At 48.3% G+C, this 15,981-nt stretch overlaps 1 protein-coding gene across 1 annotated transcript in view; it reads right to left on the bottom strand.

Moving 5' to 3' along the window:
* Positions 1-15,981, bottom strand: part of DICER1 (dicer 1, ribonuclease type III) — a 57,081-nt gene that overhangs the window by 26,744 nt on the left and 14,356 nt on the right. The window contains 3 exon segments of the mRNA XM_006903631.1: positions 1,160-1,292; positions 9,302-9,774; positions 10,732-10,900. Coding sequence (XP_006903693.1) covers positions 1,160-1,292; positions 9,302-9,774; positions 10,732-10,900 — 775 coding nt within the window.

Raw genomic sequence — 15,981 nt, 5'->3', positions numbered from 1 at the left:
TTCTCACTGAATGTGACTTAGAAACCCAAAGTGCCTTTACTGCAGAGATACTGGAGCTGACCAGCAGTGGCAGGTGCTGCAGGAGGGAACAGTGCCTGAGTTCTCGTCTCAGGGTGACCCGATCATGTCTGGGTCCTGTGGCAGTTTACAGCCTCCACAATGACAGCTTGAGTCTCTGCTGATATCTTTGTCACCTCCGTGCTGCTCTGTCAACACCCTTCCAGCGGGTGAAAGCCTGTTCCATACTCTATTTGAAATATCAGTACCTTCTGACTGCAGGATAAACAGGAAACTAAAACCGACATGGTTTTCAGAGATCAGCTCTGACACTCTCTAGCTACAGAACTCTTCAGGATGAAGACACTGTTTTAAAGCTGTTCTTTAAAAGCCCTGTCCTGCTGAGTAGTAACCAATCCTGATTTACATGTGGGTATGTGGGAAGGGGACCAGACATGGGCGGAGGGAAGGGACCACACTACGGCCATGCCCGACAGGCCAGAGGTATGTCTGCACACGCACTGGCAAATGCTGTAAAGACAGCAGCACCAACAGGGGGCACAGTAAGGCTTTTCTTTTTAAAGTTGTCATCTGGAAAATGACTCCAACATGAATTATTCTGTTAATCTTACTAGTTCTATAACAAACTTTAAATAAAAGGTTTCTGTTTACTGGTGTGAATGATGTATTAGGTTTTAGAATCTTTACAATGCTTTTCTCTATGAAGATCTTAAAAAGTATGGGGGGGGGGGGAAGTATGCCAAACTCTATAAATACTGCATTATCTTTAAAGCATCAAACCAAGGTAGGGTAACAGGAGGCACACCCTAAGCCCCTGTCCGGGCCGGGAGCTCATCCTGTGGCTCCTGGTCCAAGCAGATGCTACCATTACTCCTCTGCATTGTGTGGGATGTGGCTTTGAGATCATTCCAACAAAGGCAAATGCAATGGCTGGTGGTAGTTAAAGATTCAAGGTTAACAGCTGCTGCCACGCTGAGCCCCGGCTCCAGGCTCAGCCAGCTCCGAGGGGGCAGCTGTGGCGTGGGGTCCGGTATCTATGTAATAGACGCGCCAGGAAGCGCATCGGAGGGGACCTGGCCAGCAGGGCCTGTCGGCACGTGGCCAGGGAGTGCTAAGGTGGCAGTACTCTCAGTGAAGCTACCTCTTCCTGTTTCCGGAACTCCGCCTCCATCTGCTTGTTGCGAGGCTGGTTCTTCCCAATGCCGTGGCCGGTTATGAAGTTGCTGCTGATGTACGCCAGTTCCGGGTCTTGCTTGCCGGCTTCCTTTATTAATCTAAGAGCATTATAAATATTTGGAAGTTAAGCATGGGTGAGGAAATGAGAATTTTTTGTTTGTAACTTCTCTCTTAAAAAGGATATAAATATATCTTGTCCTAACAGATAGTCTTGGTGTTTTTCTTTTTCCAACGAGGTTAACAGACCTCCACCCCAGGTACTCATCATCCTACTGAAGCACAGACCCAGGATTTAGCAGACCAAACATGGGGCAGATTTACTCTAGCCATGAAGTGGTCGCACAACTCATGACTGTCCAAGTGGACCAGGAGTCGGGAGAGCTGGACAGAGAAGCAGGGCACTCGTGTTCCCCTCCAGCCTGGGCTTCAGGACAGGACCTACAGTGAAGAGAGAGGACACACGGCCCTTCTCCAGGCACTTCCTGTCTTCTGTGCTGTGCACCCGCAAAGTATGTGCCAACAGTGTGGGGAAGTGGGTGAACTTCCACAGCCAGGGAAGCCCTATTCTCACTCGGCAGCTAATAAAAGCATCCCCGCTGGGTGGCAAAGTACAGCCTGAATGTCGGTCCCTCTCATCCCATCGCCTTGTGCCCCCGAGAGCTGGTGGGGAAGAAGTCTCTGGGCATTAACAAGCCTCTCAGCCCCCAGGACCATGCCACCCCCAAGTCATGTGCAATGGATCTCCAGGTCCACCCTGCCCCACTTCTCCCCTCTTCTCTGCTCTGGCCTGGAGCTGGGATCCGCCACCAGCCTTGGGGCTGCAGGATGGGATCCTATTACGCAGGTCCAGGGGGTTAACAGGCAGTACTGCCATTACAGCTATTTTGGAAATACTCACATTCAAAAACTCAGCATGGAGGATAAACGGTTCCACACCTGACCTAAGTGATCCCACATGGCTCTGCCGAAGCCGTCACGGAGCAGGAATTCCGCATCGAAAACTGTGTGTCAGTCAGTCCACCCGGCTGCTGTCCTCCTAACTACATGAGCAGGCGGCGACAGGGCCTAGACCAACGGCCGAGTGGCCAGCAGGCACCTGTCCCAGCGAGCACCCAAGCTCAGATGTCCTTAGGACCATCCCAAGCATCCGCCAGTTAGGATAGTACACTCAGGAGAGCAAGTGACAAGATGCAGTCTCAATGTGTGGACGAACAGTGGGGCCCAAAGCCAAGACACCAGAAAATTATCTCATAAAGACTGGGGGGGGGGGGGTACCTTCCCCGCAGCACTCACAAGAGGTAAAGAAAGGCACCTGAAGCCACTGCTCGTTAGGTGACCGACATGTCTGCTTTGCCAAAGTGCCTGATGCTGCATGTTCCCAGGCCGAGAGACGAAGCCCTCGTCTTTGCCCAGTGAACCTCACAAAGAGGAGACGGGAGGGAAGACACACTACGCACGGTGACACAGCCTCCTGGGAAAAAGCATCAAATGCCACTGCCTAGCTGCTAAACAAAGCTGAGAAGGAGGGAAATGTACCCCTTCTGAGATGACATTAAGGAATGCCCGGGCACTCGGGACAGAGCTGTAAGGTCCAAGCTTCAGGAGACACAAAGCACGAGTCCACAGTTCACGGGGGGGCTTGCACGTGAACCCCGCCGCCAGCTCAGGGCTCACAGAACCAGCACAGATGCAGTCCCGATTGCCTTTGGAGTCTAGACAAGTCGCTCCCTGAGTGACTGAGAAACTAGCCTGCTCTCCTGCAAATGGCTTAACTATCTGGAGTGAAGAACCCACTTTCTGTTTAAAATTCCCAATCCATCAGACAACAATAATTTTATAAAATCCCACAGAAATGAATTACTATTAAAATACCCCCCACTCCCGCTACTTAAAGCAAAAATTTAAAAGCACTAAAACTCAAGCGCCAAGTTTTATTATGCTCAGCTGACGCAACATTACTGTCAGTCGGTCTGCTGTGAGGGTTCTCATGGCTCAGGCTCTGCTCAGGGACCTCCACGTGGGGCCAGGCTCACTACAGGGGACCCACACAAGGGGGAAACCTGCAGACTGCCCTTTGGGGAGCAGGTACTCTAACGCTGTCTACACAAGTGCATCACCTCCCCTAATAACATGAGAAACAAGCCCGCAAACCAAACCCACTAGCATTAAGCTGATTCCAACTCACAGCAGACCCGCAGGGGAACCGCCCACAGGTTTCCCAAGGCTGTAAATCTTTGTGGGAGCGCCCTGCCACATCGTTCTCCCACAGAGTGGCCGGCGCGCCCAAACCACCAACCTTTCTGTTACCAGTTGAGTGCACTAACCACTGAGCCCCTAGGGCTCAGAGACACCAAGTCAAGAAAGCATCTCCGGCAGACTTGGCCAACTTCTAGGAAGTGCATGGTCACAAACTGTGATCTCACTAAACATACACAAACAACTTATTATCATCAACAATACTGTCAACAATATCTTCTCCTTCCTATATAAGAACATCAAATGTAATTCCACTACAATTATACTAAAAAAGCAAAAGAAAAAAAACCAAAGTTTATCACAGTTCTCAGTATCCTCCAATGTGCAAACCTATCACAAAGCACTGGTGGTGTAGGCGTTAACATGCTGAGCAACCCCAAAAGGTCAGCAGTTCAAAACCATCAGTCACTTCAAAGGAGAAATATGAGCAGTCTCCTCTTAGGAAAGTTGACAGCCTCAGTCTACACCGCTGCTTGTTGTTAAATGCCACCGAGTCAAGTACGACCCACAGTGACCCTATGCACAGTAAATCTGGACGCTGTCCTATCCTGCGCCATCCTGACCACCTCTGACACACTGGACTTGAAGTCACTTGTCAATCCTCTCCCTCGCGGACACTCCACCTTACCAAGCACGGTGTCCCTCTCTAACGAACAGCCTCTCCTAGCAAAAGGACCAAGAAGCAGCTTTGCCATCCTTGCCTCCAAGGAGTACCCATGAGCTGGACTCAATTCAACAGCAGTGAATCATGGGGAAGGTAGTCGGTGATAAAACGACTAGTTTTCCTCCTGTACCAGGCAGATCTGATTTGATGGTACACACAAAATAGTTAATACAAAAAAATTTAAAACTAGTTTTATATAAAATTTCATGTGAATTTTAGTAACTCAGTAAGAAAGAGCAGCACTATTACCATTTTTACCAGATAAAAATGCTGAGGCTTAAGGGAGCTCTGGTGGCCTAGTGGCAAGAAGCTGCACTGCAATCTCAGAGGTATGCAGTTCAAATCCACCAGATGGCAGGAAAAGGAAGGGAAATCTCCTCCTGTACCTGTCAGATCTGATTTGATGGTACGCACACAAAAAATAATAAAATTTAAAAGAAAAATGCTGAGGCTTAAACTAAGTTAGATAACTTTTACAAAAATATACATCCAAAAAGTGAGTGGCTATGAAAGGTAGAAGGCTCCTCAGAGAAACGCAGAAGCCCAGGGTTGGGGCAGGCAAACACAGGAGGAAGGTGGGGTATATGACACCCCAGAAAGCAGGGAGGTGACCTAAAGCACGAGGTCGGGGCCTGGTCAGAAGGACACAGCGGCCAGCCTCCGAGAGCTCCTGCAACAGCTGATGGTGGAGGCATCTCAACAACAAAGTAAAAACCACAGTGGACACCAGTAACCCAAAGGAGGAAAAGAGGCGTCTATACAGAGGCAAAGTACGGTCCAACAACAGAAACAGAGATACAGACACTGATGAAAGAAAGGGTAAGTGTTCTACAGAAGCATTCCCCACGACACAGGCAAACACAGGCCTCTTCCGGAGGTGGCGGTTAATGTCCCCTCCTCCTCACCCTACAGATTTGGCAAGACCTGATGATTTGCCTCCAAAGAACAGATTACAAAAAGCGAAAACAGCACCTTTTCAAGCAACAGGGTGAACATCACCCAAAATAAGTCACGCTGATACTATCAACCCACTGCCACTTCGTCAACTGAGACTCACGGGCACCCTGCGTGACAGTACACAAGTGCCCTCAAGGGCTTCAAGCTGTTCATCTTTATGGGAGTAGACCCCAGCTAGCTTCCTGCCAAGGGGCACATGCTGGATTCAAACTGCTCACCTTCTGGTTAGCAGCCAAGTGTTCAATTACTGTGCTAGAAAAGCCACCTTACCCCTATTAATCCATGCTTAATTCTGAAACACCCCAAGGTAAACTCAAACACAGGGTCGTCCACAAAATTCCTTGCTGGTACTCCCCGAGATGGTGAAGGTCACCACAAACAAGGAAAGACGGAAGAACCACAAGAGACAGAGGAACTGAGGGCAACTCAGTGCAGCGCCCTGGACTGGAAAGAGGATGTTAAGGGGAAAATTACTCTCACTCATTGCTATCGAGCTCTGGTAACCCAGTGGGGAGAGGAGAGGCACTGCTAATCCAAAGCCGGAAGGTTCAAATCTCCCACAGAGGAGAAAGGTGGGAAATTTCCTTCCATGTGATTTAAAGCCTCTAAGAACCTGTAGGAGGACCAACTATGAGTTGGTTCTGACTTGACAGCACATAACACCACCACCACCACTGCTGCCGTGGAATCAGAGTTCACTGCTGTTCACTCCAGTAGGTTTTTAAGAAGCAGTAAATCACACAAAAGAAGACTGCCCATCTTTCCCCCTCGTGGCCACTGGTGGATCCAAATTGTCAGAGAGAACTGATGACATCCAAATAAAACCTGGAATTTAGTTAACAGTGGAGCACCTATGTCAGCTTCCTGGCCGTGGGAAACACCATGGTGTGTATTATAAGGGGCAGGGAACACGGGGACTCAGTGTATGTCAATGTGCTGCCACTTCTCTACAATGTCAAACGTGTCCCACATAAACATTTATCAGGGACTGGGGGTGCAAGGCGTGTATTCCAGGGGGATCCAGGTGCCCGCATCATGAGCACGCCACACCAAGAGAAGACATGCGCAGTAGGAGGGACCCTCAGCAGGGAGACAGGAAACCAGTTCTGTCCACTGGGCGTCCGTGAGCACGTGGGGGTCAGAGCCCTGCTTTCCTCATCTGTCATATGGTAAGACCATCACCCTCATCCCCTCCCTCAAGAGGTCCAGTGAAAATCACAAAGGCAACCTACAAACCAGAAAAAATCATCCATGAGGAAAGGCTTCAGGGGACGTTTCCAAGCACAACCACATCCACACCCACACGCACAGACGAGAAGCCGGTCCCATGTTCAGCCACTCACATACCAACAACAGCATCAACTCCCCTGAAACTGTGCACTCAGGACTGGGCTTTCCTCCCATTAAACTGATGGAAGGAAAGAATCTGGACCTCAGGAAGTTTTCCTAAGCTTATTAAAAAGCTTATGGGAACAAGACCGCTATTGTACATTTAATTAGCTGCCTATAAAGCCAACCAGCAGACCACTCGAGTCATCATGCGACACTAAATTCCAGCCCTGTTTTATGAAAGTTGATCACAGTGAATCTGATCCTTCAAGTGACTGACAGATGCTAGATCGACCTTTTCAGGTTAACACTCCTGCATGGAGGACTAGCCGACCTCCACAGAAAGGGCCACGCACACAGCCAGAAAGCAAGATACCCCCAGTCCCTTTTTCCTTGTTGTTGTTGTGTCTGTCAAGTTGGAACCGGCTCAATGCAGATCCTCCAGCGGGTTTTCAGAGGCCGTTAACTGCCCTGGAGGAGACGGTCTACTTTTCCTGCAGAGGAGCTGGTGGATTTGAACCATGTGCCTTTGGGCTGGCAGTGCAACTCCTTACCATTAAGCCACCAGAGCTCTCTCACTGTTCTCCTAATCACAGGAAAATGTTATCAATGCCCACATGGAGGAAGGGGGGTGTTTCTCAGACCCAAGCTCAGGTGAACTAGCCTGTCGGCGCTGCTCACGTCCAGGATGCCCCACTCGCCCACTAAAAGGCTTCCTTCTCGCTTCTCCTGCCTGATGGTGCCCAAGGGCGTCAGGATCACAGAGAGCAGATCAGGACTTCAGGCATCAGGATTTCAGAACAGTCTCCGCCACTGACTGGTAATTTAACCAAGAAAAAATGACTTTTCTTCTGGAGGTTTGTTCTGTTTTTGTGTTGTGGGGTTTTTTTTTTGGGTTTTTTTTTTTTTTTTTTGTCAAAACAAGTGGGTCAGATTAGATAGTCAGCAGGTCCCTTTCCAACTTTAAACTTCTGATTTGAGTGTAATTCACTCCCTAAAGTTATTTCACTTCACAGTCATCAGACGGATCAGGCCCAATGACGATGAAAATTACCAGACTGAAAACTGCCAGATGACCACCCTAGAGTCCAATTTCTCGTGACTCAAAAAAGTTTTTAAAACCTCTAAACATTCAGCGGCAGTTAAGGGGAGGAGGGAAAAATCCCAATTACCTCAGGAAACAAAATGTAATTTTTCCTCAGAGATCACTACTTGCAGAAAAGGCTCTTTGGAATCAACTTTGGCCAATTAACAGATCTCACAGAAAAGCAGACTGTCTTAAGTCTAAAATAAAGACCATTTTGGGGGACCCCAAACCAAAGAACCATACGTGAAGTGGCCACTGGACACACACTGGCTGAGTCCACCCAGGAAAAAGAAGTTTTTCCTGAAGAGGTAGCTGGTGGGCGGGAAACCACAAGCTAAACTTTGGCTTCATCATGCCCTTTGCGAGGATTCTTTTCACTCTTCCCTGGTGGTGTGACTCTCTTCTGAAATGGAAGCATTTACTGTGTTATGGGTCACTCTAAATCAGAAACGGTCCGGCTCTCAGACTCTCTCCAGGTCTCAAGACTGGCAAACGTGAATCAAAGCTGACCTAAGTTTAGCCACAATTAACAAGTCCAACCTCAAACTCACTGCCATCGGGTCAGGTTGGTCTGAGAGGCCCCTCCATGAAGCCTCCGGGGCTGTAAACTGGAACAAATCCTCCTCCTTCCCTAAAAAGTCACTGGTGGGTCTGGACTGCCTAGGACGCGAGGTCTACACGTTAGCAGTGCAGCCCCTACAGCCTGCGCCACCAGGGCTCCCCGCACACCAGCACAGACGTACAGAATCCGGTCCGAGATCACCGACAGGAGGAGGCCTGGTGGGAGGCGTCTCGCAAAACACCACGCACACAGTCAAAGATGAACACACAGCGGACCTGAATTTAACAGAAGTGAATTAAAAACAAAAGAAGGTCTTACTAGACTAGAACTTCAACAGCTTGTCTCAGGAACCCTATGAACCTGGCGAAAGGATGAGAGTCATGCAAGGGTCGAGGACTTTGGTTCATAAGCTCGCTATGAGTCGCCTACGACTTGACGGAACTTAACAACAACAACTCTCTTATTTCAGGAGGATTAACATCCGGTAAGAAAAACTCGCAGTCCTATCAAGTCTAACCTTTGGGGAAATGACCACATGTATCATGAGCTGTACTGCCCACCTGAAGGCACATGATTTGAATCCTCAGGAGAAATACAGTCATCTCCTGCTGCCTCTGAAAGCCCACTGGAGGGTCAGTTATGGGTGGGTTCCGCCTCAGCAGCAGACCGCAGCCAGTGGCCTAGTCTGTGGGGAGTCGCGCTGTTAACCCCCCAGGCCGCTCACATCCAGTGTCTGCGAGGGAAAGACGGGCAGCCTCCTCCTGTGTGAGGTGCGGCCACAGAAACGTGCCGGAGGGGCAGTGATGAGTGGGTTCCACTTGACAGCGAGACGTGAGCAAGTTACTGCCTATCCTCTATCGATCCCTGTGTGACACAACAGAGTCAGGACCTCATCAAGCCAGGGACACTTAACGCACACAGCCCTCCACGAGCTCTGAAAGCTATTACAGGGTTTCACTGACACACACTGAGTCTTAGACGACTCAGTGACCCTATGAATGAAAGGCCTGAGCACTGATCATAGCGTTTCCAGAGGCACGCCGTTTCAGAAGTGGATGCCGCTCCTGCTTTCAGGCTTGTTTTAATCGGGGAGCTCTCCCAAACACTGTCCACCATGAGTGACCACTATCGCATTTGACACATCAGTGTCACAGTGTTTAGCATCACAGCAGTCACAAGTGATCTCTGTACAGCAATGCACAGACCAGTGTTAGTATTTAAAAAAAAACGAAAGTGAATCTTAAACTTTTACCTGTTTAACACAACTGCTGTGTATCGCCTCTCCACAAAAATGATTCCGCATAGAATATTGGTGAATGGAGAAGGGAAGTTTGTCTCTGGTTTCTCTTTCTCTTCCATCTCTTCGTCATCCTCATCGTCCTCCGAGTCGCTCCAGGACACATAGTTGTCCTGGTTCCTGTTATTGTACCACTCCACGCTCTCAAACTGCTGCCGCTCGTACGGCTTGTACTTGCGGAGAATCTCCAGCAGCCTGATGACTTTGGGAGTCACGAACTTGAGGTCAAGTGAGGCCGGGGAGAAGTGCTCTTCACAGAGGGCATGGATCTTCCTCAGGAAAGTGTCTGTAAACAACAGGAACTTCCTGTGCAGCTCCTCCTGCTCGTGCTTGATGTACTTCTGCAGCTCCCGCACCATCATGCCGGCCACCTTGTCTGCACACCAGGGGCCCAGCACTACCAGCACCGCGCGGCAGTCCGACAGGATCTACAGAAGAGTCAGATGCCCAGCAGGCTGGTAGCAGCTCTGTCACAGGGGCCGTCAGGGGCACTCACAGGCCTCAAGCCACCCCTTACGAGCACATCCACCCCGACAGATACACACAAAGACACACACACACACACACACACAGAGAAACACACCAGGAAGGCTTCAGGCCACCCCTTACAAGCACATCCATCCCTGCCAGACAGACAGACACACAGACACACACACACACAGAGAAATACACCAGGAAGGCTTCAGGCCACCCCTTACAAGCACATCCATCCCTGCCAGACAGACAGACACACAGAAACACACACACACACACAGAGAGAAATACACCAGGAAGGCCTGAGGCCATCCCTTCTGAGCACATCCACCCCTGACAGACAGACAGAGAGACACACACAGAGAGAGGGAGAAACATACCAGGAAGACCTCAGGCCCCTTCAGAGCACATCCACCCCTGACAGACAGACAGAGAGACACACACAGAGAGAGGGAGAAACATACCAGGAAGACCTCAGGCCCCTTCAGAGCACATCCACCCCTGACAGGCAGGCCGGGGACGGACACATGGACGGACGGACGGACACACACACCCACCCACCCACCCACCCCCAACCCAGGAAGCTGCAGAAGACTTCATGGAATGTAGTATAAGGATTTGAACTAACTCACCTGACAAAGGTGGGGGGGAATATTAGACACCCTCTTTAGACTTAAATTTCTGACACGACTGCTAACTTATCCTCTCCCTTCACCAAGACGGTCAACAGTTAACACTCTGAGGGTCCATCAGGTAAACCCGCCCTGCCTAACACGGCCCTTCCAGAGTTAAGGAGATGAGGCCTCTAACTAACACGGTTGGTGAATAGCCTCATAAGAAATCCATGTTCACGACATTAACACACACGAGCCTCCCAGTCTACATACTGGACTCACTTTGGGCATGCTTACCTGTTTAGAAATTAAAGTGGAATCTCTTTCTTTTGAATGCACAGATATGTTGCAGTCATTGATAAAATTAAGTGCTTCTTCTAATTCCATCAGCAGTCGCTGATAAAGTCCACTTCTGTCAGAGAATGGTCCACAGTCCACCACGATCTCACATGGCTGGGAAGTGTATCTTTAGGAGCAAAAATAAAAGCTGTCAGTATCTGGCAACAGTGAAAACATAACCACTTTTATTTTTAAAAAACAAACCATTTCCCTCCATAAAACAAGTTAAAAAAATATCCATACACACATGCCAACCTGTGAGTGGTGGGAGGTTTTGGTGACTCTTTTAATAATTACTTTTCTGTTGAACTCAATGTCTCCCGGGTAAACAGAATGTTTTTGTAAATCAATAACAAGACAAGCCCACTGGTGTCAAGGGGGATTCCAACTCCTGGAGAGTCTTCAGAGGACAGAGTTAAAGTACTCCATGTGGCTCTGCTCTCATAATCGTTATAGAACAGATTGCCACACCTTTCTCCCGCAGACCAGCTGGTGTTTCTGGGCCACTAATCTTTTCCCTCTTTGTCAGCAGTCCAACACTTAACCTACAGCCCCACGGTGAGAGAGAGGAAGACTCAACCATGTGGGTGGACACAGTGACTTCAGCAAGCGCCTCCCGTGTGTCAGAGGCTGTGAACATGGTGCAGGAGGGGACAGGGCTCAGATCTGCTACTTGTAGGGTTGCTATGGGATGTACTACACTCAATGGCACCTAACAACAGTTGCACCACTAGGAATTCTTTGTAAATCCACAGGAATTATTCACAGGAAAGATAAGAAGAGAGGAGTAAAAACTGGCCCCCTCCCAGCAACGCGACAAACCCTCATCAAATCCTCCCATGGGAAGTTCAGGAAACATTCTAGTCCATGTCCAAATTCAGGAGCTCTTTCCTCTGCAGGTTTGACCACGCTGGCCCTTGTTTGCATGGAACAGTCCCGGAAGTGAATGGAAGCCACACCACAGCCCCGGGGACATAACCAATCTGGACTGTTAGGCCTCTGGAGAGCTGGCAGCCTGTGCATCAACACCACCAACGGTGTAGGTAGCAGGAGCAGCTGGGGTGGCGGTTTGGTCAGGTGCACCTTAGTCTTGAAACTGATATCCAAGCTCTTTAGCATTTTAAAGTGGTCCCTGAGAGAAGATCTACTCAGGGCAACTTATCTTTTGATTTCTTGACTGTTGTTACCAAGGCATTTGATGGTGGATCCAAACAAAATTAAATTGTCAATTTTGACGTTTTCACCATCTATTATTATTAAGCTACATATTGAGGTATGTGGTGTCAAGGATTTACTGATCAAAATGACTTTCCTAGTCACTGCATTTGGCCCTGCCACGTGGACGGGCGTGGCCACGTGAACAGGGCGAGTTAAGTCTCCTCACAAGTGGGCGCGGGGCCATGTGAACGGGGTGAGTTAGTCTACTCACAAGGGGACGCGGGGCCATGTGAACGGGGTGAGTTAGTCTACTCACAAGGGGACGCGGGGCCATGTGAATGGGGTGAGTTGGTCTACTCACAAGGGGACGGTCTTGTCCTCACACTAAATTGAGGAGATTCAGCAGCACAATTCGAGAATCTCACCACCAGCAGAGAAGGTAGTGCATGCCCTTCAGGGCCAGAGATTCTTGCACCAGCCAGACCTGCAGGAGAGCAGCAGCGGCCACGAAGGAGCAGCAGAGATCTGCTGAGACAGAGCTGATGTGGGACCACTGCCCTTCAGAACCTGAAGCCTTTGCTCAACCTTGCTGGGGAACTTGGGAATAGACCTCCTACTGGGCAGGACTAAGTGAGTTTAGAGCACTGGCCTACAGGCCAGAGGCTGAGGCTGAGAGGTCTGTGGCCACAATCCACCAACTCTCCTGACAAGAAACTGTATCCTGTTGCCAATCTGAATTGTAACTTGTTAACTTCCCTTTAAAAACCCTGTAGTCCTGAGAATGGTTCTCTGCAGTCTGTACAGGTACTGAAACGAATTTGAGACCCAGTAGGGCAATAGAAATGGTGCTGGAATCAAGAGAAATAGATGGGCCAGAGGTGCATTACAAGGTGGCCTGGGGAAGAGAGAAAGGAGAGGGAGGGAAGAAAATATGTTATAATGAGTGTATAAACACCCAACCATTTGGTAAACTTCCATTACAATTACAGTAAAACAATTTTTAAAAAAATTTTAAATTACAGGAAAACAATTTAAAAAAAAGAAACAGGTTGGCCACATGTCTGACCTCATGGGAATTGGTGTTGTGCTGTGGATGGGGCTGGTGGGGCAGTTCCCCCTTGCTGAGTCAGCAGAGGTTGGAGATGGCCATCCTCGTGCCCTCTTGCTCTTTTTACGAGGTATAATCCAGATAGACGGCTACTGTTTGATCTTTAATGAGTTCAAGTCATCTTCCTCTTCTGCAAGCAAAACTGTGTCACCTGCATAATACAGGTTGTTAAAGAGTTGTCTTCCGATCCTGAAACCACCTTTCCTCTTCATACAGTCCACCTTCCCAAACGAATGGTTCAGAATAAAGGCTGACCAAGTATAGAAGGGATATAAGCCTGATGCATATCTTCTTTCCTGATTTTAAATCGTGCAGTGCTTTCTTGTCCTGTTCAGACAACTGCCATGTCGGTCTAGGTAAAGGAGTTGTAGGAGTACAATTACGTGTTCTAGAATTCTCATCTTCTCAATATTATCCATAATTTATTATGATCCACACAGTCAAATGGCTTAAGAGTCAATACAACACAAGCATCTTTCTGATACTGTTGGGGAACTTCTGCACTCAGCTGGGTCACCTCGTTTGGAAGGGGAATGAATACGGGACTCTTCTAGCCGTTGGCCATGCAGCTGTCTCCCAAGGTTCTTGGCGTAGACTACTGAGTGGGCCGAGGCCGCATCTATCTGCACAAACACCTCAGGTGGCATTCCACCAAGTCCTCGGGACTGAATTTTTGCCAATGTCTTCAGGGCAGGCTTGGACTGTATCATTTGCTACTTGCTGCAACGGCTCTGTGCCCACGAATTCTTTTTGCCATAGTGAATCGTGTATCCATGTCACTTCTGTGGATGCTCCCGCCACACTCCATGCTGTCCTCCATACTGCAACTGGAGGCTTTATTACGTTCTTCAGTTCTTTCCACTTTAAAAATGCTAGGGTTGGCGAGCTCTGGTGGCCTAGTGGTAGGAAACTGCACTGCAATCCCAGAGGTGCGCAGTTCAAATCCACCAGATGCTCTGCTGAAGAAGGAGGAACAATTGCCTCCTATACCAGTCAGATCCAATTTGACGGTACACACATAAAAAAAAGAATAAATAAATAAATAAATAAAAATTATCTAAAAAAATGCTAGGGTTTTGTTTTTTTTTTTTTTCTTTTGGTCATCTAACCACAACTCTCTGCACATTCTGCTGTAATACTTTGCTTTATTTAATACTTTGCTTTACTTCTGTTTGGCTCTCTCCTCTCCTCATTTCTTCCTTGTGCTTCAGCTTGCCTGCATTCAAGAGCAAGCTTCAGAGTCTCTTCTGATACTCATTTCCTTTTTTTTCCTGGCTTTTTAACTTTGCTCACTGATGCCATCCTACAACTCATCTTCTCTTCAGTAATTAGTGAGCAATGCAAGAAATGATTCTTAAGTGGATTTTAAACTCAGGCGAGGCAAATGGAAGTCCATTATTTTGGCTCTCGTGGACTTGTTCTCTTCTTTCCAGCTTCAGTTTGATTCTTTGATTCTACATTTTAGTAACTGACGTACAGTTGGCTCCTGGCCTTGTTTTGACTGCTGGTATTCCGCTTCTCCGCTGTCTCCACAGATAGAATCAGTTTGATTCCTGTGTACAAAAGCAGGGAAGCTCCATGCGTGTAGTTCGTTGTTCACATTTTTTAAAAAAAGTGTTTGTAATTAATAAATCATTTAATGTACAAAATTCTATTACTGATCCCCAGCCTTCTTTCTGTCACCAAAATCACATTTTCTAACCATCAATCCTTCTTTGTTTCCAACTTTTGCATTCTAATTACCACTTTTGTGTTCATTACTATTATGTTTCCATTGTTTTTGTTGTTATGTGTCACTGAGTGGCTTGCGACTCATAGTGACCCTGTGTACAACAGAGGCTCCATCCTGAGCTTATTTCACTATCTCTGGCACATCTATCCCCGTTACCCCAGTTCAAGGACTGGTCCCTCCTGGCAACATGCCCAAAGTATGGAACTTCAAAATCTTTGCCTCCAAGGAGCAGTCTGGCTTCACCCTCTCCAGGACAGACCTGTTTCTGTAGATTACTGAATGAATGATGTTGAAAACGTGAGTGCAGTGAATTACTTCATCAGACCTGTCTAGTCACGGTCATTAGAAAACTGAAATCACTGCTGTAGCCAGTTCTGAATCGCAGGCTCTCCGCTGGGTTTGCAAGGCAGTAGTTCACAGTGGGAAGAGGAGCCACCAGGGGCTTTTGACCAGCAGACACAGCCTGTGGCAGTAGGACCACAGTCGTGGACAACACCACCAGAGTGCCCCGGAGTGACTGGGGAGGACTAGGCCATGGTGGGGTGTTGGTGACCCACCACAGAAATAAGGTAGATGGCCCCCATGTGAGATGGGTGGTGCAAATAAAGTGCATGGGAAGCTCTTGTGGGGACCGGCCAGTCTGACCTTCTCACTAGCCTCAGTCTAGGCTACCCCCTCCCGCAAAGACTTAGCATCGCAGATAAATGGAGGGTCGCCATGAGCCAGAACAGAATCAACAGCAGTGGGGTTGACTTCTGATTGACAACGTGAGTATCTGGGTGGTGTCAACAACTAAACGTTCAACCACTAACCAACAGATTGACAGGTTGAGCCCACCCAGAGACATGTTAAAAGAAAAGCCCAGCAGTCCAGACAGGAAAGGCCAGAGCCTTGGAAATTCCCCCAGGTGCTGTTTCACCTCCAACACACAGGGCTAGGACGGGTCAGGACCTGCTCAGGGACAACACGTCTGGCCTCCAGGTTGGTACAAAGAGCCTTAAAATTCACATCCTTGTCCCCTTGATTCTTTAGACAACTATCTGAATTAGCACCACAAATAGTAACCTAACTATATGCATAAGAATATTCACTTAGTAGCCAAAATCTGAAAATTCTTATGTTTAATAACAAGAGCAATGACAATAGTTACTTAAATTACGGTACATTTATACAACAAATTGGAAATATTCTTCACCTGTGGAAAATGATC

The sequence above is a fragment of the Elephantulus edwardii genome, unplaced genomic scaffold (genome assembly GCF_000299155.1).
Source record: "Elephantulus edwardii isolate Elephantulus edwardi_28Jun2011 unplaced genomic scaffold, EleEdw1.0 scaffold00002, whole genome shotgun sequence".
Classification (NCBI taxonomy): domain Eukaryota; kingdom Metazoa; phylum Chordata; class Mammalia; order Macroscelidea; family Macroscelididae; genus Elephantulus; species Elephantulus edwardii.
The sequence above is the reverse complement of the archived record's forward strand: the minus strand, read 5'-3'. Positions and strand labels throughout refer to the sequence as shown.